This window comes from Triticum aestivum, chromosome 4B (genome assembly GCF_018294505.1).
Source record: "Triticum aestivum cultivar Chinese Spring chromosome 4B, IWGSC CS RefSeq v2.1, whole genome shotgun sequence".
NCBI lineage: Eukaryota > Viridiplantae > Streptophyta > Magnoliopsida > Poales > Poaceae > Triticum > Triticum aestivum.
In genome coordinates this window covers 536,463,765-536,487,748 of record NC_057804.1, presented here as the reverse complement: position 1 = coordinate 536,487,748, position 23,984 = coordinate 536,463,765, and the positions used below count along the sequence as shown (strand labels likewise).

Sequence of the window (23,984 nt, the reverse complement as noted above, 5' to 3'; positions counted from 1 at the left end):
AGCATGTCTGTGGTACTCCGTTCATCACCAAGAACATTTGAAGCACAATGCTAAATTCTCTTTATCAATTATCCAAACACCGTTGTATGGGTAATATCATGAGATTCCTCCCCCCTTACCTAAAGGGTTTTCTACATTATATCCTGTCATGGATATCATGCTCTTCTTGTCCTTGGGAAGGATATACCCCTGAAATAGGTGTATAAACACATTTTCCATTCCATTGTTCTATTTAATCTGATGATCACCTTTTACTTTACTTTGTTGTGTTTGACATTCTTGTGATCTATATAATCTAAGCAGTAAAGATTCACTGCTTATGTAAACACCTAGATGTATAATTGGTTAGTAAGACCCTGTTACGATTGTTGATGATATTCCGGTAACCACCGATGGACGAGAACCTTGCCTATTAGCCCGCCTCGTTCAACGAGCAGGAAAATGGTTCTCTTCGTCCCTCGCCCTTGGTATCGATGTTGTTGCCGACATATCTGACAGGCTACCCTTTGACACGCCTTACTATCATGACCGTGCAAATTGTCGGCCCCCTTCCTACTTTCAACCACATGGTGGGCCCATAACCCACAGGTCCCAGGATCGAAACCTGACTCTCCTGCACCCCCTCTCCCCAAGGTTGTTCTTCGCGTGTGGCCTCGTATGTAATTCACGGGCCACCGTCCCAAGTGATCTATTTTGGTAGCAGACGCAATACTCAATCTCATTGCTCTGGACCCCTTTCGCATGTTGTTTCAGGCATCGAACGATTGCCTAACCGTTTGAAACTTTGGTACAATCGTCTATTGCACTCAACAAATTCACTGAAATATAACTCATGGGGTACCTTGTGTATTTCCCATTGAGTTCACCGTCAGATGCCCAACTTTGTGCAAATGCATTCTTCCGGAGTTTTTCCCCTTGGTCGCGTTCGTAGGACGATGGAGATCCCGAAGAAAGGATGACGACTTGAAATAGAGAAATGAAGAAATCAATGAAAGGGATCAACCACTTCGAAAGATCAACCAAAGATGAGAAGATCCGTTAGACTTCGTAACCAGAACTCCCCCCCCCTTACACCCCTCTTAAATCTCGGGACGAGATTTCTTGTAGTGGAGGAGAATTGTGACGCCCGGATAGTTACGCTACAGTAATCCTCCACTAATGATGCCACGTCACCTCGATTACTGTGGTTAATCTCGCATTAGTTCGAAACCGATTTGAATTCAATTTAAAATCAGGCAAACAACAAAAGTTTTCAAAAATTAAAACTAAAATGTTCGGGTTGTGTCAAATAAATCGTAAGTAATTATGGTGGAGAAACCAAACTTTGATAAAATGTTTAAAGGCTCTAGAACGATTAAAACAGTAGTAAAACAATTAAACAAATGCCTATTGAATTTATAGAATGCTAAAACTATTTTATTATGGGTTAATAATTAATCCCACAATAGTTTGTTGATTAGTACAAATTTAGGCATTAGGGGTAAATTTTATAAAACTAAAGATAAATGAAACTACAAATAAAAAAATAAAAAAAAGAAAATATAAAAACAGAAAACAAAACTAACAAAGAACAAAAAAAAAGAATAGAAGATACACCCCCCCCCCCCGCTGGACCATGGCCCAGCAGGCCATCGGGCCAACCAGGCCGGCCCAGCTGGTGCCTACAGCACCCCCTGGGGCGACCGAACCCTAGCGTCACCCCCACTCCCCCCATCGTTCCCCACGACCCCCACTCACTCCTCCCTCCCTCCCGACTGGATTGGGGTCGAGCGACCCCGACCCCATCGCCGCACCGTCGCAGCCACCTCGTCGACGCTGCCTAGAGGACCACCTCGCCGGACCTCGCTTCCCCGTCTCCCCCTCGTCTGCTTCCCCCACCTCTCGATCCCGATCTGGATCGGGAAGGGGAACGAACCCGGCGCCCCTCGCCGCCTCGGCCCCGGCCGCTCAACACCGACGTCGGTGCCGTCCCTCGCCGCAACTGCTCGTCTCCTCGTCGCCCGACCGTCCTCGACCTCCTCCCCGAACGGCCTCAACGACCCCGCCGCCTAGATCGACCGCGCACGCCGCCGCCTGGACCTCGCCGGACGTCCTCGCCGGTCTGCCTCCTCCTCCTCGTCGGCCTGCACCTCGTCACCGCGTCGCTGACTTCTCCGTCTCCTCCCCGCGCCCCACTGCCCCGATCCCTGCATCTCGCTGTGAGCCTCCGCCTCCTCCTCTCCTCCTTCAGTCTCGCGCACACACTCACGACCGCGGCATCGTCCGTGCGCTGGCCGCGCCCAGCGCCTCGCCCCGCTGAGGCCTCTCTGCCTCGCCCTCTCCCTTGCTCCCCGCGTCCTCGCCTCTGCTGCCGCGCCCTGGCGCCGTCCCGCCGTGGCCTCACCGCTGTCGCCTCCGGCGGCCGGCCTCGCCGTGCCCTGCTATCGCCGGCGCCCCCCTGGTGGCCCTGATGGGCGCGTGCCCGCACCCGCGCCCAAAACCGCTATGGCCCCCTGGGGCCTATGACATATGGGCCCCGCCCACAGAACATGTTTAACAAAAATAGAATTAAAAGAATTTAAAATAATATTAATAAAAATTAATAATTAATTAATTAGTGAATTAATAAGTTAATTAACCCTGTTTAATTAATCTAATTAACCTGTTAGCTTAATTAAACAGTAATTAGTTTAACTAAATCCTAATTAACCTAACAGAGTATGACAGGTGGGTCCCATTGGACCCACGCGTCAGTTTGACCCAGTCAACCCCTGTTGACTGCTGATGTCAGCCTGACGTCATGCTGACGTCATAAATCCATTTTCCGAATTAATTAAATAATTAATTAAATCCCAGAAATTAATAAAATCTTTAGAAAATCATATCTTTTAATCCGTAACTCGGATTAAAATATTTTCAACATGAAAGTTGCTCAGAACGACGAGACGAATCCGGATACGCAGTCCGTTCGTTCGCCACACACCCCTAACCTATCGAACTCGCAACTTTCCCCCTCCGGCTCCTCTGCCCGAAAACGCGAAACACCGGGAATACTTTCTCGGATGTTTCCCCCATTAACCGGTACCACCTCATACCACGTTAGGGCACACCTAGCACCGCTCATTGTCACGTCACGCATCGTCGTGTTTATGTTTGCATTGTATTCATTGTTTCTTCCCCCTCTTATCTCCGGTAGACTACGAGACCGACGCTGATGCCACCGAGTACGACTACGTCACCGACGACCCCTCCTTGTCTGAGCAACCAGGCAAGCCCCCCCTTTGATCACCAGATATCGCCTACTCTTCTCTATACTGCTTGCATTAGAGTAGCGTAGCATGTTACTGCTTTCCGTTAATCCTATTCTGATGCATAGCCTGTCATTGCTGCTACAATCATTGATACCTTACCCGCAATCCTAAATGCTTAGTATAGGATGCTAGTGTTCCATCAGTGGCCCTACACTCTTGTCCGTCTGCCATGCTATACTACTGGGCTGTGATCACTTCGTGAGGTGATCACGGGCATATACTATATACTTTACACTGTTACATTACCTGTGATACTGTTCGGAGTTGGGGGCTGAAAGGACAGGTGGCTCCATCCCGGTAGAGGTGGGCCTGGGTTCCCGACGGTCCCCGACGGTTACTTTGTGGCGGAGCGACAGGGCAGGTTGAGACCACCTAGGAGACAGGTGGGCCTGGCCTTGTTCGGCATTCGCGGATACTTAACACGCTTAACGAGATCTTGGTATTTGATATGAGTCTGGCTACTGGCCTATACGCACTAACCATCTACGCGGGAGTAGTTATGGGTATCCCGGCATCGTGGTATCAACCGAAGCACTTCAGACGTCAGCGACGGAGTGGCGCGCGCCGGATTGGAACGTAAGCCTGCTCTTGTATTAAGGGGGCTAGTTCTGCTTCCGGCCGCCCTCGCAACGTGCAGGTGTGCTATGGGCGATGGGCCCAGACCCCTGTGCGCTTAGGTTTAGACCGGCGTGCTGGCCTCTCTGTTTTGCCTAGGTGGGGCTGCGACGTGTTGATCTTCCGAGGCCGGGCATGACCCAGGAAAGTGTGTCCGGCCAAATGGGATCGAGCGTGTTGGGTTATGTGGTGCACCCCTGCAGGGAAGTTAATCTATTCGAATAGCCGTGATCTTCGGTAACAGGACGACTTGGAGTTGTACCTTGACCTTATGACAACTAGAACCGGATACTTAATAAAACACACCCTTCCAAGTTCCACAGACAACCCGATGATCGCTTTTCTACAGGGCGACGAGGAGAGGATCGCCGGGTAGGATTATGCTATGCGATGCGACTGGAGATGCGCTTGGAGATGCTACCTGGATACGCTACTTGGAGATGCTACTTGGAGGACTACAATCTACTCTCTTCTATATGCTGCAAGACGGAGGCTGCCAGAAGCGTAGTCTTCGACAGGATTAGCTACCCCCCCTCTTATTCTGGCATTCTGCAGTTCAGTCCACTAATATGGCCTCCTTACACATATACCCATGCATATGTAGTGTAGTTCCTTGCTTGCGAGTACTTTGGATGAGTACTCACTGTTGCTTTCTCCCCCCTTTTCCCCCTTTTCTTTCTTTCTGGTTGTCGCAACAAGATGCTGGAGTCCAGGAGCCAGACGCCACCGTCGACGACGACCCCTACTACACCGGAGGTGCCTACTACTACGTGCAGCCCGCTGACGACGCCCAGGAGTAGTTAGGAGGATCCCAGGCAGGAGGCCTGCACCTCTTTCGATCTGTATCCCAGTTTGTGCTAGCCTTCTTAAGGCAAACTTGTTTAACTTATGTCTGTACTCAGATATTGTTGCTTCCGCTGACTCGTCTATGATCGAGCACTTGTATTCGAGCCCTCGAGGCCCCTGGCTTGTATTATGATGCTTGTATGACTTATTTATGTTTTAGAGTTGTGTTGTGATATCTTCCCGTGAGTCCCTGATCTTGATCGTACACGTTTGCGTGCATGATTAGTGTACGGTTGAATCGGGGGCGTCACACCAACTCGTTGTTGCATCATTCTCCCGTGCCCGAGATATGTCCGAACGGTGGCAGGGGCGAGAGTAGTCACGGCATCTACTGGGAAATTAAGTCTCGCCTGCTGCTCGAAGAAGCAAACTACGGTGGCATGGTAGGAACATGTTTTCTCCTTTGTCGTGTCGAAAGAACCCAACCACCATGCAACCAACATCGGCGTGGCGGATTTCCTCCACAAATTTCCCCCAAGGTGGCACCGAATGCCTCAATACTTTGGGAATGGCACCGGCGACGATGACTGCAACATCGACTTAGGGCCTAGGGAGCGTTGATGGTGAACGAAGCCGATCGAAGAGGATGACAACAGGCTGAGGGGACGCGATGAGGAGGCTCGGGAGAGGCGGTGCCTGGGTTGAGGAAGTCGGCGCTTGGGCTGCGGGAGGCAGTGCAGAGCGGTAGCAGCGCTGGGTAGGCGACACGAGGCTGCTTGAGGCGTAGGAGCTTGATTGGCGGCTGCGACCTCAACCCCGAGGAGGGCGACAATGATGGGCCGAATCAACAATGGAAGAGGGCCGAATCGATGGTGGAGGTAAGAAAAATGGAAGCATGGCTGGGGTGATCTAGGGTTTCGAGGCGTCGACGCTCGGCTTTACAGCTGGATTCGGGACAATTGGTCGTTGTGCCAGTCGACATGCCATGAATATGAAAGGTGAGCAGCCTCCCATCAGGCCCGGGCCCAGGAGTGTACAGCCCGTGCCGGCCACACATGGCCCCAAATTTACAGGGCCCACTTTGTGAGTACTATGTAGATAGGCCTAGTTAAGCCCAGGTGGCCTTTTTTACAAAGAAGGCTCAAGAAGATACCGGCTTTGAATTAACAAAGCCATCTAACCGGCGAGGATTACAAGATCACCAACTTACAAGGAAAAGCAAATAGAAGCAAAACGGCTATACAAGGAGGAAAGCAAAACACACTCAAAGGCAGCAGCGATAGCAAGCAGAGGCAACGCCGTGCTGTGGCCATCATCCTACAGGACGAGCTACACCAACAGGACTAACTACGAACTTGAAAGGATGCACTACTGCGCAAAAGCTTCGTGATTGTAGCCAAACTCGAAGACAGTAATGGGCCGAACCTCCTCTGAAACTATCACTACAAAGGACCCCTGCCCTCTCATCCTGGTTTGAAGGATGCCGCACCGGCAGTCGGCAACTCGGTTCACCCTAGAACCCAGATGGAAGACGTCCAAGCTGCGTATGGAGAAGAAACTAGGATCAGACCCGCAAGCTCATAACACACCACTCCGAGCACCGTCATCGTCCGCGGTTAAGCAACACCGAAGGGCAAGAGCTATCGGCCACAGTCACAGCAAACAAGGGTAACAATGATAAGCAACTGAAGAGAATGCATTGAAGTACATAGCCTAGTTGTCACCCGCCACCATCACATCCACAACCAGACTCTCTCGCCTCCCCTACGATCCCCTGACTGCGCCTCCAAGAAGGAACACGACACTGATGTTTCGTCCCTGCCCAATTCAGGGGACCTAGGCTTTCACCTAGCAGGGGACGGAAGGAGGGGGAGAAGGATCCACACCACAACCTCCAAGGAGGGGAACGGCGCCCAGGGCGTCGCCTATGGTGTGGCTGCAACGCCGGCCAGGGGTTTCCCCCGGATCCAACCCCGCTCGACGAGATTCACGCTGCCGGCGGCCGGGAAGAACGACCTAAGCCAATGGGACCCGGATCCGGCAATGGAAGGAGCAAATCGGGCGGAAAGGGTGGGTTGCATCTGGCGGCGGCAACCGTGCGGGGAAGGCTGCACACCAGTGACCAGGGACCGACACCTCCTCGTCACCCTCGAGACCGAGGAAGACGCCTCACAAGCTCCAGCACGAATGGCCCGCCGCCAGGGCTACCCCGCGCTGTCCGCCTGGGGCCGCCGCCCTGGATGCCAAGGCCCTCCATGCTACGTGGAGCCGCCAGATCCCTCGCCGCCACCTTCATCGGTGTCGAGCGCACATCGGCGCACACCTCTGGCGGTAGCGGAGGGGAAGGAGGGGGAGAGGGTGCGGCCGTGGCGGTTAGGGTTTCCCCCGGGTCGCGTCAGAGGAAACGATGCGGGCCAGCTAGCCTTTCTCTGGCGTTTTCTAAGACAATGACCCTTTAGGGCATGTACAATGGTTTTATCTTAGCAATGCCACCTAGAATAAATAATGAAGTGGAGGAGAGAGAAATCATAAGAGAAGGCAAGAGATGATCTCTTAGCACAATATTTCTCACCATGTTTTTATGAATAACTAGTTATTAAAAATAAGGCTAAGAGATGATCCATTGTAGACATGTTTTTTTGTCATCACTAAATTAGATACAAGATTTAAGATAAAACTATCTTATTGACCATGGTACATGCCCTTATACCTAACTGTCCAGCCAAGTTAGCGTCTCCCGGTGTTTTCCAAAAAAAAGAAAGGTTAGCGTCTCCGGGCTCGCAGGTAAGATCGTTAACTCGCTGGCCAGAGAGAGAATACCAATCGTTCACAGGTCGCAGAACCGGATCTACAGTACAGCCCTAGCGAAGAAGAGAGCCGGCGGCCGCCAGCCGCCCAACCGAAGCCGACGCCGGCAGGAAAGCACCGCAGCAGTGCAACAGCCAGCAAGTGATGAGAAGGGCAAACACACGGCCGTGTACCGGCGCCGCGCAAATCATCAACCTTTAAATCACCAATCAAGGGCATTTCACCATTCATGACAGGTGCTACCTCGTTACCACTTTTCCTTTAATCCTCGCAGTTTTGATAAGTAGTACAATTAGCGTTCAGGTATGTTTTACACCCTCCGGTCCTTTTTACTCCGCGTATTAGATTTATGTCAAGTCAAACTTTATAAACTTTGACCAAATTTATATTAAAAAAATATCAACATCTGCAATACCAAATATACATACAATGAAACTACACTTCATAATTAATCTAACAGTATTAATTTGGCATTGTGAATGTTGATAATTTTTTCTGTAAGTTTGGTCAAAATAAAGATACTTTAATTTCGGACAAAAAAGAACTAGAGGGAGTACTAATGTATGCAAATTTCAATCATAATAATTAAATTTGTACTGTGAGGCCCTATCAATCTATTCAGCAGTGCTGCCAATAGCTTATTGCTAACTTGCTAAATATTTGCTGTGTATCATTTAATTTTTCTTCTTTTCAGCTTTCGTACATCTGTGTATCATCAATTGGTCTAGACATCAGGTGCTCAAAGATCCAAGTCATGTCTTTTACAAATTAGTCTATTATAATAATCTGGTTACCAAAAGCATAAGAAGAAACAAAGAATACATGAATTTATTATAGGGTTTATTATAGCTTTATTTTTTTAAGTAGTGGGGCAGGCCTCATTTTAGAATTTGACACAGGCCCCCGGATTTTACGGGCCCGGCCCTGCCTCCCGTGTTATATTAAAGATAGGCTAGAGAGAACTTGTAAGGGGCGGGGAGTTTTTTTTTTTGAAACCGAGGCAAAAGTTTTGCCTTTTGTTAATTAAGAAGAAAATTGTTGCTTGTTTAAGTGCGAAAAACTGTGAAAAAATCAAACAATAGGGCAAAGCCCACTCACACTGATGGCACGTCGAGCTCAACAGAAAGATGTCAAACTCTCACACACAAACTATGGAAAACCTGTTCCACCAAACAAGCCGGCCTTCCACCACCATTGAAGAGAAGAATCTGAGGCAGTTATGGGAGGAGCAGACTCGGGACTTTCCGTCGACAGGGAAGAACAAGCAATCGACAAGACCATGTGCCAACTGCATCACCCAAAGTGCTGGTGACCAGCATCTACATTTTTAACAAAGATGCTAGATGGGTCTTAACTCTTAGCCGCAAAACTCGTTTACAGTTCGCGGAAAAACGGTTTTACGAGTCAGCGTGGGCGTCAGCCGAGCAGACCCCGCATAGCAGAATTGTAGAACGGATCATTCACAGATATTCCGTTTTAGAGATCCGCTATGCGGTATCTGCTTTACCAGTGGCGCGCCGGCCCGCATATCATATGCGTTTTTATCTGAATTTGACATATATGCTTCATATTCAGAATTACTAATTTAATATAAGAAAAGATGTCAATAGTACAATACAACAATCATCCAAATTACAATAATTATTCAAATCACCGAAGCAAACTATATAATTCAATACAAAACTTGTCTCGAATATAAATCACACATGAATTAAATGAAATGAATGGAATGTGTTACTGCCCAGCCCTTTGCCAATGGTGCTCAATGAGATCCTCCTGAAGTTGAAAGTGGGTGTTTGCATTTTCAATCTCCCTGTAGGTCTGAAGAAAACTCTAATGCGGTTAGGGTCTCTAGCTGGTTTGACACGGCTACCCATATTGTTGTAGAAGAACTCCAAGTTCATGCCTCTCTCATCTTCGAGAATCATATTATGAAGAATAATACAACATGTCATGATGTTCTCAAGGATCGCTTTCCCAAAAAATGAGAAGGACCACGAACAATGGCAACCTAGATTGCAAAACCCCGAATGCTCTTTCAATGTCTTTTCAGTCTGCCTCTTGTACCCTTGCAAATTCACATTGTTACCTTGTTTGGGGTGCTCTTGATAAATATGCACCAAGAAGGGTAGATACCATCCGCAAGATAGTACCTCTTTGTGTATTCATGCCCATTAATAGTGTAGTTGCAAGTAGGAGCATCACCACTAGCAAGTCTAGCTAATAAATGAGACTGTTATAACACATTGATATCATTGAGAGTACCCGGCATATCAAAAAAGCAACGCCAAATCCATAAATCCTCGGATGATACGACCTCTAGCACAATTGTTGCATCACGAGACTTGCCACAATACATTCTTTGCCTTGCCTTCGGGCAGGTTTTCCAAGTCCAACGCAAAGAATCAATGCTTCCTAGCATGCCAGGCCAACCTCTTCTCTCACCAGATGCCATCAATTTTTTTGTGTCTTCCTCGTTGGGTGCCCGAAGATATTCAGGACCAAAGACACGGATGATCATTTTGGCAAACCTACGCACTGACTCAATTATAGTATCTTCACCAATGCGAAGGTACTCATCGGCATAGTCAGCCAGAATGTCGTATGCAATTACCCGCATAGCTGCCGAGATTTTTTGATATGCACTAAATCCCTTCAAGTCCATGGCATTTCGTCTTTGAGTAAAATACCGACAATTGGCCTCGCAAGCTTGCACTATTTTCACAAAGAGGGATCGACGCATTTGGTACCTTCTTCGGAAGAGGTGCAGGGGATATGTTGGATTGTCCATGAAGTAGTCTTGCATCAACATCTCATTCCCGAGATGACGATTTCGAGGAATGCAAAGATGGCCGATGGTCGATCCTCGACGTCTCTTTCGGTTCTCGTCTTTGTGCTCCTTCACTGCGAGGGCCATCACCAACGTCTGCTGCCGATAGTTGACTAGCAGCGTCTCAACATCCGAGTTGTCCGAATCGGAGGAATCCTCGAGCAAAAACTTCTCGCAGGGGCTCAATTCCATCTAAATTCACAAATACGAACGCCGCATTAAGCAACTATGCATACCGCATCCCAAAGCACAAGCGCAAGTACTCACCGGTGGCTCGGGGTGGTGGATCCTGGGGCGGCGACGACGACTAGGGGCGGCTCGGATCGGCGGATCTGGGAAGCCCGTGAAGCGGCTAGGTGGAATAGGGGAGGGGCGCCTCCGCGGCGCGATTCCGCCCGCAGATTTGGCCAAAATCGCTGGCGGCAGATGGGCGAAACCAATGGCGGGTGGCGGCGGAAGGGGGTGGGGAAAAGGCGCGGGCTGAAATGTCCCTCCCGCCAACAACTTTCTTGGGATACGCGGCACCGTCGGGTCGAGGCGAAAACCTGTGGTTTCGCGGGTTGGGATGGGATTTTACCGCGCCCCTCAATTTTTTTTGCGGGTCCGACGCGTTTGTGGGGTCTGGCCGGGCAGCATTTTACGCGTGCCCGTATTTTGACGGTTATTTTGCGGGTCGGGGCATTATACAGGGTCCGGTAAGGATGCTCTTAATCCCCTAAAACAGAAAAATATGTTTCAAACATAACTTACAAGGAATCTCCTAAAGATGCACGAATTGTTATTATCTGATTTTACTTTTTTTGCGGGTAATTATCTGATTTTACATGAATTAACTGGGAGTTCTTACTCTCCCATCCGATCACTATTTTTCTTATATAAACTTACTAATATAAAATAGAAATATGTTGCCTTGCTTCAAGAAAAACAAGTGCCTTGCACATAGAAGAAGACCGAACTCTCTGCCAACTCCTCGACCTAGCAGTATATAAACAGGCCTATGAGGCGGAGCGGCGGAGAGGAAACTGTGTGTTCGGTCGGCCTGTATCCACGAGGAGAGACATGACGCCCACCATAGCCACTGCTCTGGTGCTCGCACTGACCCTTGCACACCATGCCTCCCTTGCCGCCGCCGCCGGCCCCAGGGTCATCATCGTCGGCGCCGGCATGTCCGGTACATTTTGCACACACCACCATTCACATGATTAACTAGCTCGCGAGCTAGCCAGCGCACGTAACTTTGCACGTTGTGCGTGTGGTTGCAGGGATCTCGGCTGGGAAGCGGCTGTCGGAGGCCGGGATAACGGACCTGGTGATCCTGGAGGCGACGGACCACGTCGGCGGGAGGATGCGCAAGCACAACTTCGGCGGCGTCAGCGTGGAGATCGGCGCCAACTGGGTGGAGGGCGTCAACGGCGGCAAGATGAACCCCATCTGGCCCCTCGTCAACTCCACGCTCAAGCTCAGGAACTTCCGCTCCGACTTCGACGGCCTCGCGGAGAACGTCTACAAGGAGAAGTACGTACGCCAGATCAGTCGAATGAATTACCACGAAAACGCGCGCGCTAACTGACGATCTATCCATGCCTGCATGAGAAATAACGTATCGGCAACATATGCTTGTTGGATGCTAGCTTTATGAAAAAAAGAAACAGAACTGAACGGCACTAGTATAATTTAATTAGTCTGAAAGGGCCCTTTTAACCCCGAAAACGTGGGTTGAAATTAGTAATCTCTCAAGGTTTAAGTTTCACGCACCCTGTTTCTTAAGAAAATTTGAACTTCGAAACGAACCAGGCCACCACTTTGTTTGAGTAATTTGCAGACATTTCCAAGTCTCAATGAAATTGGTGGTAGCCGTATTTAAAAAAAATGGTAGCAGCTGAGCTGATCAAATACTACATATAAAAGGAGGGACACTTGGTTTGGAACTAATTAGTTTCCCCTCAAGATTCAACCATTGGCAAGTTGGCAAAAATTGGTGGTGACAAAAGCTATGATGTTTTTTTTTCATGTCAGAAATGTTGTGATGTTGGTATGTGTAAACTTGACAGGGGCGGCATCTACGGCAGAGCGTACGTGCAGAAGAGACTCGACCGGTTGGACGAGGTGGAAGAGGGCGGCGCGAAGCTCCCCGCCAAGCTGCGCCCCAGCGGCCAGGACGACATGTCCATCCTCGCCATGCAACGCCTCAACAACCAGTACGTCTCTATGGGTTTTGAGCCTGCAAGAGAGGGCCGAGAACTTGCTTGTTCAGTTAGTGCACTGAACTTTCATACTCTTGGACGTGCTTGTCTGTCAGCATGCCCAACGGGCCGGCGTCGCCGGTGGACATGATCCTGGACTACTTCAAGCACGACTACGAGTTCGCGGAGCCGCCGCGGGTGACCAGCCTGCAGAACGTGGTCCCTCTCGCCACCTTCAGGGACTTCGGGGACGACGTCTACTTCGTCGCCGACCAGCGCGGCTACGAGGCCGTCGTGCACCACCTCGCCGGCCAGTACCTCAAGGCCGACAAGTCCGGTGACATCGTCGACCCCCGCCTCCAGCTCAACAAGGCACATACATACCCCACGTCCAACGAACCTGCATTGCATCTTCCCTTCGGTTATTATTACTCGTTGAGATAATGCATTGTTTGTAGGTGGTGAGAGAGATCTCCCACTCCCGTGGAGGGGTAGATATAATACCAATGCAGGCAAAATGGCTTTAATTAATTCTTGCCTGTCTTCTCTTTCTATGTTTCTTATGTGCTTCTATCTTCTCACGAATGGCGTGCATTCTGGCTTCGACAAACATAGGGGTGGCTTCTACTGGAATTCAGCTGATAACAAAAGAAAATATAGGCTGGTTAAGTGGCAACTGATGTGTAGGTCTAAAAACCTTGGGGGGTTAGGCATTATTAACACTCGGGTGATGAACATGTGTTTGCTCATCAAGTGGTGGTGGAAAATTATGACTGTGGGGGCCGGGTCGCTGTGGTTTTCGATTCTTAAGGCCAAATATTTTCCCCACTCCGATCCTATGTTTGCTCCCGCGCGGCGTGGTTCTCAGTTCTGGAAAGCTCTTGTTAAAGTTAGGCCAATTTTTTTGGAGCATGTCAAGTTTTCTGCGCGCTGTGTATGGCAGTTGCTTAAACTCCTCTGTGTGGTTATGATTTCCTGTGAATCTGTGGTATCCGTATAAAGTCAGGCCTTGGCCTTTTCTCTAAAAAAAAAGAGATCTCCCACTCCGGGAGCGGCGTCGCCGTCAAGACGGAGGATGACAAGGTGTACAAGGATTCTTCATCTTTTCCCCCCGGCTCTCGCGTCGCCCCTCTCGGGCGACTCGGGAGCGGCCCCAAACCCTAGCCGCCGCCCCTTCTCCTCCCTCCTGCCCCCTCCTCGCCGCCACCCGAGGAGCCTGTCGGCTGCCGCGCGTCTTCCGGTGAAGGTGGCGGCGAGGATCTGCTGCCTCGCGCCGGCGTGAGGAGCTTTGGAAGCCAGGGCGGCGGCCCTGGGTGGAGATGGCGGCGTCGATTTTTCCGGTGGATGGCGCGCGCAGGTGCTGGCCGTTCCTCCCGGCCGCGTGGGTGGCGTGAGGACGGCGAGGTCTTGCTGCAGCGGTGGGCGGCTCTCTTCCTCCCAGCCCCTTCCCACTGCGGTGGTCTCCTCTCGCCGATCTGGTGGCTGGTTTGTCAGATCTGGGCTTCGAGGTTGGGCCGGTGGACTCTTGGAACGGGGGAAACCCCTGGTCGATTTCGCGTCGACCTCGACGCCGGCGGCGCTCCGGTGCCGCTCTCCCTCTTGAGGGCGGGTCGAGCTTCCAGATCCGCCCCCCTCCTCCTCCTCCCTTCCCCGGGCGAAAGCCTTGGCCTTTTGGCCGGACGGTGGAGGCGCTCTGGCGTCTCGGCCCTTCCTGGAGGCGCCGTTCAAGGGGTGGTTGGGGGTTGTGGACCTGGTGCGTGGTGGTGGGTGGCGGCGGCGGTGCTCGGTTCCCTTGGTTGCCGGCGTTGGTGGTGGCGTGTGGGTTCTTCCGCATCCTTCAGCGGCTCCTCGCTTTGCTTGCTGGTTGGTCGCCGGCCGACAGTGGGCGTCCGCGTGTTCGACACGGTCTGGACGAAGGGGAGATAGTGGTCTCTCCTCCGGCAGTGGCCCGAGGCGGCGGGCGGTGGAGTCGATGGTTTCCTTCACGCGGTCTGGATCTTCATGTTCACGGCTTTTGCTGTCGCCGGGTGGCTTCGGCCCTTCCGTTCTAGCTGTGCAAGCTCTCCGGCGGCTTGATCGCAGTTTTCTTGCTGCCTTATTCTCTGTAATGAATTTGGCATGTATTTTTCAGTTTTTGGTCAAGTCTTTGCCTTTGTAATTCAGCACCATTGTATCCTAGCCGGTTGATGGCTTCATTAATTTGAAGTCGGGCTTTTGTGCCTTTTCTTAAAAAAAAAAAGGTGTACAAGGCTGACTACGTCATGGTCTCCACCAGCGTGGGGGTCCTGCAGTCCGATCTCATACAGTTTAAGCCACGGCTTCCTGTCAGTCTCTGTCCTGCTTATTCATCGGCATTGACTGATGATCTGCTGGTTGGTGCTGAACTTCTCGTTCTTGATGTATCAGGCGTGGAAGATCCTCTCGATCTACCAGTTCGACATGGCCGTGTACACCAAGATCTTCGTCAAGTTCCCCCGCAAGTTCTGGCCCGAAGGGAAAGGGAGGGAGTTCTTCCTCTACGCGAGCAGCAGGAGAGGCTACTACGGGGTGTGGCAGGTAATCACAATCTACAACGATATTGATCTCCAGTTTAACTTTGCAACTTCAAACTTCATCGGTGATCTTGAATTGTTGTCTGTTCAGGAGTTTGAGGCGCAATACCCAGACGCCAACGTTCTCCTGGTCACCGTCACCGACGAGGAGTCGAGGCGGATCGAGCAGCAGTCGGACAACCAGACCAAGGCGGAGATTGTGGAGGTGCTGAGGAGCATGTTCCCCGGCGAGGACGTCCCCGACGCGACGGACATACTCGTGCCGCGGTGGTGGTCCAACAGGTTCTACAGGGGCACCTTCTCCAACTGGCCCATCGGCGTCAACCGCTACGAATACGACCAGCTCAGGGTGCGTCGTGCGTGGTAACCCAAACCTGTCAGCATTCTACAGTGCTCATTTGACACTTTTGTGATCTTTCCCTGTGGTACATAGTCACCGGTCGGCAGGGTTTACTTCACCGGGGAGCACACCAGCGAGCACTACAATGGTTATGTCCATGGAGCTTATCTTTCAGGTATGTATGTATGACGACGTCTTATGCCTAGTGTTGAGTTTCAGATGATTTACTTGGCACCATGGGGATAGAACATTTTTATGCCAATGCTAATTTTGTGCTCATGCGTATTCTTCGTATCTTTTTGCCAGGTATTGACTCTGCAGATATTCTGATCAAGTGTGCCCAGAAGAGGATGTGCAAATACCACATCCCGGGCAAATTTGACTAGAGATTTAAGAGGTAACTTCTACATAAACTGGTACTTATCATGTTAAGTGGTGGCAAAGCCCGGACACCCAGTCGACCATTGTGCTGATTTTATTTCTCGTTGTAGGTAAGCATCATATCACATATGATGTCTGTTCCAATGAGATTGAACGGATGGACGTCAGTTAAGTGACGGCAGACTGGTGTCAGATTACTGCTATGTACTGGTCATTTCCGTTAAGAGATTAATGGAAAGGGGTGTGAGCCCGGTTGGAAAAAACAAAGTGATGGCAGATTACATGCCTGTATCTATATTAGTCTGATAGTAAGGTAGCTAGAGCAACCTCTCCGGGAGATCGTCACGTGTCTGTCACCACGCCATCTGTTTGTTCAATCAATTGTTCAGACTGTAAACTGTTCGGAAGAGTGTTACTTGTGTCTTGTTATCGGTGGGATACTCAAGTTCTTAAGTTGAATAAAATCTTGTGGTGAATCCACTATTCGTGATATTGTTTCTTCGACTAGGGTGAATCGTATGTGATGCTCTGTTTATTTCATGCACTACAACATACTAAAAACATAAGAAATCTCAGACTAATTTATTATGCCAAACATCTCTCACAACTGATCCAAAGAACTAACATGTGGGACGACATAGTTATTTTATTCGATGAAGGCTGTCTCCAAGCTAAGGGCATCCACAGTGTGTGGTTTTTGCTGTCTCATAGCCATCTCTCTCCTATTAGAGGCAGCCTCTATACATTGTATGAGCCGCCTCTAACAAAAAATTGGCTAGTGTCGCCTCTAACCTTAGAGGCTGCCTCTAACATTTCAACAATCCATTCGGTCCCACTTGTCAGCCTTAGAAAACCATAATAAAGTAGAAGATAAAGATGGTTGGTTGAACAAATGGGGTGCTAATCAATACTTTTTGAATTTCTGCTAAGGCCCACCTTAGAGGCAAGTTAGAGTCTTTATACATTGTGGATTTTTCATGTGGTACGAAGCAAATCATATGGGGCCTACCTTAGAGGCAAGGTTGCCTCTATATAGTGGTGATGCTCTAAGAGGTGATGCCAGCAATTTTAGACCAGAGCTACAGTTTGCAGTATACAGAGGCTACCTCTAGTAGGAGAGAGAAGGCTAAGAGGCAGGAAAAACAACACACTGTGAATGCTTTTACATAACAAACTATGTATTGTTTTCTTTGGTTGCCGCTCGCATGCCTGAGGCCCATATAGTCCAGATGACACCAGAACTTCCATTTTGTTACAAGAGCAGTGACCCAGACCGTGTAGCATTCTTTGGTTATCAACTGAAGCCCAAGTGGATTGTGAGTTGATAAACGGTCGAAACCGCTCCGAAGTCTCTATCCGACGACCGGAAACGCTAATGGTCTGAGAAGGCAGAATTAGTGCTCACTTTTATTGTGAAATCATCATTTGTAGGCAACTATGGAAGACATATGGAAGTCCAGGCCATATTTATCAATGCAATTAATCATATACAAACATCAAGGCTACTGTCTAGTTCAAGACATTCACATGAGAAAGAACGAGGGAACAAAGAAATAAAAACCACAAAAGAGCTGAAGAGCGGCGTTTGTGCACCCGAGCTCATCTGCTCTTGTGCATTTATGCATGAACAATAAATTCAATATAAATAGTTTTTAATAACAATAAAGATGATGAAATTTTCTAGGAATTTGTAAACTCAAGCAGCTTTGGACATTTTGGAGCACGATTTTTTTGGAAGGAGCTCCTCCTGAAGTAATCACGACGCAATTTTTTGCAAGCTCCTATAAATCCTATCATCTTTAGTGTAAAAAGATCAGTTTTTTTATTTGTTAGCTACTTTTTTGAATTTACTGCTAACCTGCGAGCAAATGGGCTCGGGCTCAACTTTGAAATTTCTAAAGGAGCCATGCCTACCAATACCTGCATTAGCACCTACCACGAGGAGAACAGACGAAGAACAATAGGAAGTACTCCGACGGCCGGTGATGGAGAGGGGACTCCCGCTACTAGGGAAAAGCCTAGCAGTAGCGCGCGTATTAGGTGTATCAGTGACACATCTCCAACGTATCTATAATTTTGATCATTCCATGTTGTTTAATTACCAATCTTGGATGTTTTGCAATCATTATATAGTCATTTTATATTATTTTTTGGTACTAACCTATTGACATAGTGCCAAGTGCCAGTTGTTGTTTTCTGCATGTTTTTTACATCGCAGGAACTCAATATCAGATGGAGTCCAAATGACATGCCAATTTATGATGATTTTTTATTGGCCAGAAGGAACACAACGGGCACTGGTTGCACCCAAGGGGGGGGGGGGTCCCGAGGAGGGGACAACCCACCAGGGCGCGCCAGGAGGTCCAGGCGCGCCCTGGTGGGTTGTGCCCACCTCGGGTGCCCCCTGGACCGACTCTTTTCTCTATAAATAACCCAATATTCCACAAACCCTAGGGGAGTCGACGGAATTTTCATCCAGCCGCCGCAGAGTCCAGAACCACGAGATCCAATCTAGACACCATCACGGAGGGCTTCACCACTTCCATTGGTGCCTCTCCGATGATGCGTGAGTAGTTCTTTGTAGAGCTTCGGGTCCGTAGTTAGTAGCTAGATGGCTTCCTCTCTCTCTCTCTCTCTCTCTCTCTCTCTCTTGATTATCAATGCAATGATCTCTTGGAGATCCATATGATGTAAGTCTTTTGACGGTGTGTTTGTTGGGATCTGGTGAACTTCGAGTTTATGATCAGTTATATCTTTTTATATCCATGAAAGTTATTTGAGTTTTTTGATCTCTTATATGCATGATCTCTTATAGCCTCGTATTTCTTCTCTTATATTTGGGTTTTGTTTGGCCAACTTGATCTATTTATCTTGTAATGGGAAGAGGTGCCCGGTAGTGGGTTCGATCTTACAGTGCTTGATCCCAGTCACAGAAAGGGAACCGACACGTATGTATCGTTACTACTAAGGATAAAAACACGGGATCCATATCTGCCGCAATAGATAAATGGATCTTGTCTACATCATGCCATCGTTCTTATTGCATTACTCTGTTTTTCCATGAACTTAATACACTACATGCATGCTGGATAGGGGCGATGTGTGGAGTAATAGTAGTAGATGCAGGCAGGAGTCGGTCTACTAATCTTGGACGTGATGCCTATGTAATGATTATTGCCTGGATATCGTCATGCTTATTTGAAGTTCTATTAATTGCCCAACAGTAATTTGTTCACCCACCATTTGCTATTTTTCTCGAGAGAAGCCACTAGTGAAACCTACGGCCCTCGGGTCTTCTTTCTCATATATTTGCCTTGCGATCTACTTTTTCCTTGCATTTATTTTTTCAGATCTATTAAACCAAAAAATACAAAAATACCTTGCTGCAATTTATTTGTTCCATGATCTATTTATCCCATCTACAAATTTACCTCACGTCCTTTGCCTATCTTGAGGCGTCGTACCCTGAAAGGGATTGACAACCCCTTTAACACATAGGGTTGCGAGGTGTTGTTCTTTGTGTACAGGGGCTGTTTACATTGTGTTGCTTGGTTCTCCTACTATTTTGATAACATTGGTTTCATTTCTGAGGGAAATATCTACCACCGCTGTGCTGCATCATCCCTTCCTCTTTGGGGAAATACCGACGTAGCTTCAAGCGACATCAAAAGGAATTTCTGGCGCCGTTGCCGGGGAGGATCTTCAACATAACCAGGTTCCTAATCACAAATCTCATCTCCTTGCAATTTACATTATTCGCCATTTGCCTCTCATTTTCCTCTCCCACACTTCACAAAAAATTTGCCATTTTATTCGCCTCTCTTTTTTCGTTCGTCGTTTTCTCGTCAAATCTTTTCTTTGCTTGTGTGCAATGTGTCTTCTATTTGCTTGCATCTTTGCTTGCTAAATATCTCTTGATATGGATCCTCATCCACTTGCTAATCTTTTTAAGAGATCCAATTATCATGAACAAATTGCTAGTGATTTGAGTACACTAGATTATCTTTATGAAGTTTTGCTTGAGATTCGTGAATCTGAAAATTGTGATGAAGAAATTTATGAAGTGATTCATGATAGCTCTTTGAATGAAAAGCATGATTGCAATGATTTTACTATAAATCCTATTAATGTCAATCATGCTAGTAATATGCAAAACCCCAAGCTTGGGGATGCTAATTTTGCTATGTCCACTACTTATTGCAACGATCATGATTGGGGTGATTCTTCTTATGATCTTCAAAATTTATTTAAGCCCCATGATGAATATGAGATTGATAATAGTGTGTGCAATAATATTGAAAGTGGGTTTGGAAGCGTGTCAACTTTAGATCCCACTACTTTGGAGAATGTTCAATCTTATGAAATTTTTGATAAAAGTGAGTTTGGAGAGGTCATGACTTTAATATGTTAATCTCACTTTTTTGGAAGAGTGTCAACTTCGCATGCATGTGGATCATGTTGAGAATATGTTTTGTGATAGGTATATTGTTGAATTTTCTTATTATCCTACATGTAATTATTATGAGAGAGGGAAATATGGTTTTAGAAATTTTCATGTTACTAAATTACCTCTCGTTATGTTGAGATCGTCAACGTTTTATTCCTCTTCTTTGCATATGCTAGATGTTTCTTGTCTTGCTAATTTGTTTGCGTATAAAATGCCTATGCATAGGAAGTATGTTAGACTTAAATATGTTTGCCATATGCTACATGATTCTCTCTTCATATTTCAGTTACTATCTTTTATGTGAGCATCATTGAAATCTTATGCCTAGCTAAGGGCGTAAAACCATAGCGCTTGTTGGGAGGCAAACCAATGAATAATTTTTTTTTCTTTTTGCTTTCTGTTCTTGAGTGTTAGCAAAATTATGCTACTGTTATGATTGTGTTTTTTTGTGTTTTAGTTAGTGTTTGTGCCAAGTAAAGCCTTTAGGATCTTCCGGGGTGATAGTTGTTTGATCTTGCTGAAAAAGACATAACTTTGTGCTCACGAAAATAATTATCATAAATCACTGAAAAGAGATTTTGCCCTGATTCTTTTTGCAGAAGATTAATATACAAATTATGCTGGTCATCCTAATTTTTTAGAATGTTTGAGTTACATAAGTATTCTAAAGTTCTAGATTACTATAGACTGTTCTGTGTTGACAGATTCTGTTTTCTTTGTGTTATGTGCTTATTTTGATGGCTCTATGGTTTTATTTGATGAGTTTTTGCCATAGAAAAGTTGGAATACAGTAGATATAATACAAAAAAAAATTAAGAATTGGTTTGACACAGCACTTATAGTAGTGGTTTGCTTTCTTTTACCAACGGATCTCACAAGGGTTTTGTTGAGTTTTGTGTGATTGAAGTTTTCAAGTTTTGAGTTATCTTACGATGGATGAAAGAAGGATAGAAGAGTCTAAGGTTGGGGATGCCCCGGCATCCCAATCTATTATCCAAGAATGAGTAACCAACTAAGCTTGGGGATGCCCCCGAGTGGCATCCCCTCTTTCTTGTAACGACCATCGGTATTTTACTCGAGACTATATTTTTATTCGTCACATTATATGTGTTTTGCTTGGAGCATCTTGTATGATATGTGTCTTTGCTTGATTTATTTTTTGTTTTAATTCATCAATACTTGCTTGATATCACACCTATTTGGCAGAGCCAAAATTATGTCATGACTTGTTAGAATTGCTCTATATGCTTCACTTAAATTTTTATGAGCAATGGGCTTGCTCTAGTGCTTCAATTATATCTTTTTGAGCACGGTGTGATTATTATTTTTGAAGAAATTCTATCTTACTTCACTTAAATTATTTTGAGATAAATAAAATATGTTATGCTCATGATCTTCACTTATATTTGTTTGAGCTTATGAAAAGCAACACATGAAAATTAGTCCCAAAGTGATAGATATCCAATAAGGATAAAGAAAAAAATATGTCATGAAGATCATTGGACAAAATAAACTTGATTCTTAGTAATAGTTTTGAGATATGATGATGTGATATGTGAGTTATGTTGGTGAGTAATTGTGCTCCAGTAAGAATATTGGTGTTAAGGTTTGTGATTCCCTATGCATGCACGGAAGTAAATAATCATGCAATGAAAATTATATCCTACTTGTGATGCATTATTCGGTGTTAATTATGCTTAATGCTTGCTATGAGATTATTCGTTTCTTAGTTGGTCGCTTCTCAATCCTTTTGCTAGCCTTCATTTTGCACCAAGTATGACCTCTACTTGTGCATCCAAAATCCTTTAAACTGGTTTTGCCACATGAGTCCACTATATCTACCTATATGCGGTATTCTTTTGTCGTTCTAAGCAAATTTGCATTTGCCATCTCTAATTTTGAAAATAAACTTCTCTTTTTGTGTGTTTGTTTCGCTCGCAGAACGGTAACGGGTAGCTGATATTTTCCATGCTAGATGTGTTATTCTCATGATGAGTGTTTATTCACTTGTCATTGCACAAGAGTAAGGCAAAGGTTTTAGGGATGCCCAGTCCCGAAATGCAAAAATGAATTTACTTTTTATTGTCAAATAATAAATTCCTTGGAAAGTGTTGGTATGGAGGGCACTCGTGGATACGATTAGCCATCCAAAGTGAAAGTTATGGTGGAAAAAGGAATAAACTTTATGTTCTGTTTGGGAACCGCCTATGATATATATAGCATGGAAAGTGTTGATATGCTCCAAGTCGTTTTCGTTGGTGGGATGGATGCACCTCCCAAAATGTTTTTATCTCTAATTTTTCACTCTGAGCTCTGGCACCTCTACAAATCCCAACTTCCCTCCGCGAAGTGCCTTTCTTTTACTTTATGCAATTTTTATTTTTGAAACTGAGTCTCCATCCTCTCTTATAAAAGCAACAACTAGGGGACAATATGATCGTACTTAAGTATTGGGTGTAGCTAATATTTGAGTGTGTGTCATGAATGGATCAATGTTTGAGCATGATGGGCTAGGGATAACTTGTTTTAGCATTAATATTTTAAAAGACATGGTTGCTTCTTGATATGGTTGAGTATCCAAATTATTCTGTCAAAACTAGACTATTGCTTTGAATCACCCAAAAGTCCAAATTTCCATGCTATGAAGAAAAGAATATGATATGACATGATAAACAGCACTCCACATTAAAAATTCTGTTTTATCACTTACCTACTCAAGGACGAGCAGGAGTTAAGCTTAGGGATGCTGATATGTCTCCAACGTATCTATAATTTTGATCATTCCATGCCGTTTTATTATCAATCTTGGATGTTTTATAATCATTATATAGTCATTTTATATCATTTTTTGGTACTAAACTATTGACATAGTGCCAAGTGCCAGTTGCTGTTTTCTACATGTCTTTTACATCGCAGGAAATCAATATCAGATGGAGTCCAAATGCCACGCCAATTTATGATGATTTTTATGGGCCAGAAGGAACACAACGGGCCCTGGTTGCACCTGGGGGGAGTCCCGAGGAGGGTACAACCCACCAGGGCGCGCCAGGAGGCCCAGGCGCGCCCTGGTGGGTTGTGCCCACCTCGGGTGCCCCCTGGACCGACTCTTTGCTCTATAAATACCCCAATATTCCAGAAACCCTAGGAGAATCGACGAAATTTTCATCCAGCCGTCGTAGAGTCCAGAACCATGAGATCCAATCTAGACACCATCATGGAGGGGTTCACCACTTCCATTGGTGCCTCTTCGATGATGCGTGAGTAGTTCTTTGTAGACCTTCGGGTCCGTAGTTAGTAGCTAGATGGCTTCCTCTCTCTCTCTCTCTCTCTCTCTCTCTTAATTATCAGTACAATGATCTCTTGGAGATCAATATGATGTAAGTCTTTTGGCGGTGTGTTTGTTGGGATCTGATGAACTTCGAGTTTATGATCAGTTATATCTTTTTATATCCATGAAAGTTATTTGAGTTCTTTGATCTCTTGTATGCGTGATCTCTTATAGCCTCGTATTTATTCTCCGATATTTGGGTTTTGTTTGGCCAACTTGATCTATTTATCTTGCAATGGGAAGGGGTGCCAGTAGTGGGTTCGATCTTACAGTGCTTGATCCCAGTGACAGAAAGGGAACCGACACGTATGTATCGTTGCTACTAAGGATAAAAAGACGGGATCCATATCAGCCGCAATAGATAAACGGATCTTGTACACATCATGTCATTGTTCTTATTGCATTACTCCATTTTTCCATGAAC

At 46.6% G+C, this 23,984-nt stretch overlaps 1 protein-coding gene across 1 annotated transcript; it reads left to right on the top strand.

Annotated features, from left to right (window-relative positions):
* The first annotated feature begins 11,253 nt into the window (after window positions 1–11,253).
* LOC123095136 (polyamine oxidase 1-like) lies at window positions 11,254–16,235 on the top strand. Its single transcript, XM_044516950.1, has 11 exons — window positions 11,254–11,500; window positions 11,592–11,844; window positions 12,381–12,527; window positions 12,629–12,892; window positions 13,544–13,595; window positions 14,753–14,836; window positions 14,919–15,068; window positions 15,156–15,413; window positions 15,498–15,579; window positions 15,711–15,801; window positions 15,896–16,235. Exons 1-10 carry the CDS (start codon window positions 11,389–11,391, stop codon window positions 15,788–15,790), a joined length of 1,482 nt encoding a protein of 493 aa, XP_044372885.1. The 5' UTR covers window positions 11,254–11,388; the 3' UTR covers window positions 15,791–15,801; window positions 15,896–16,235.
* The last annotated feature ends 7,749 nt before the right edge of the window (window positions 16,236–23,984 follow it).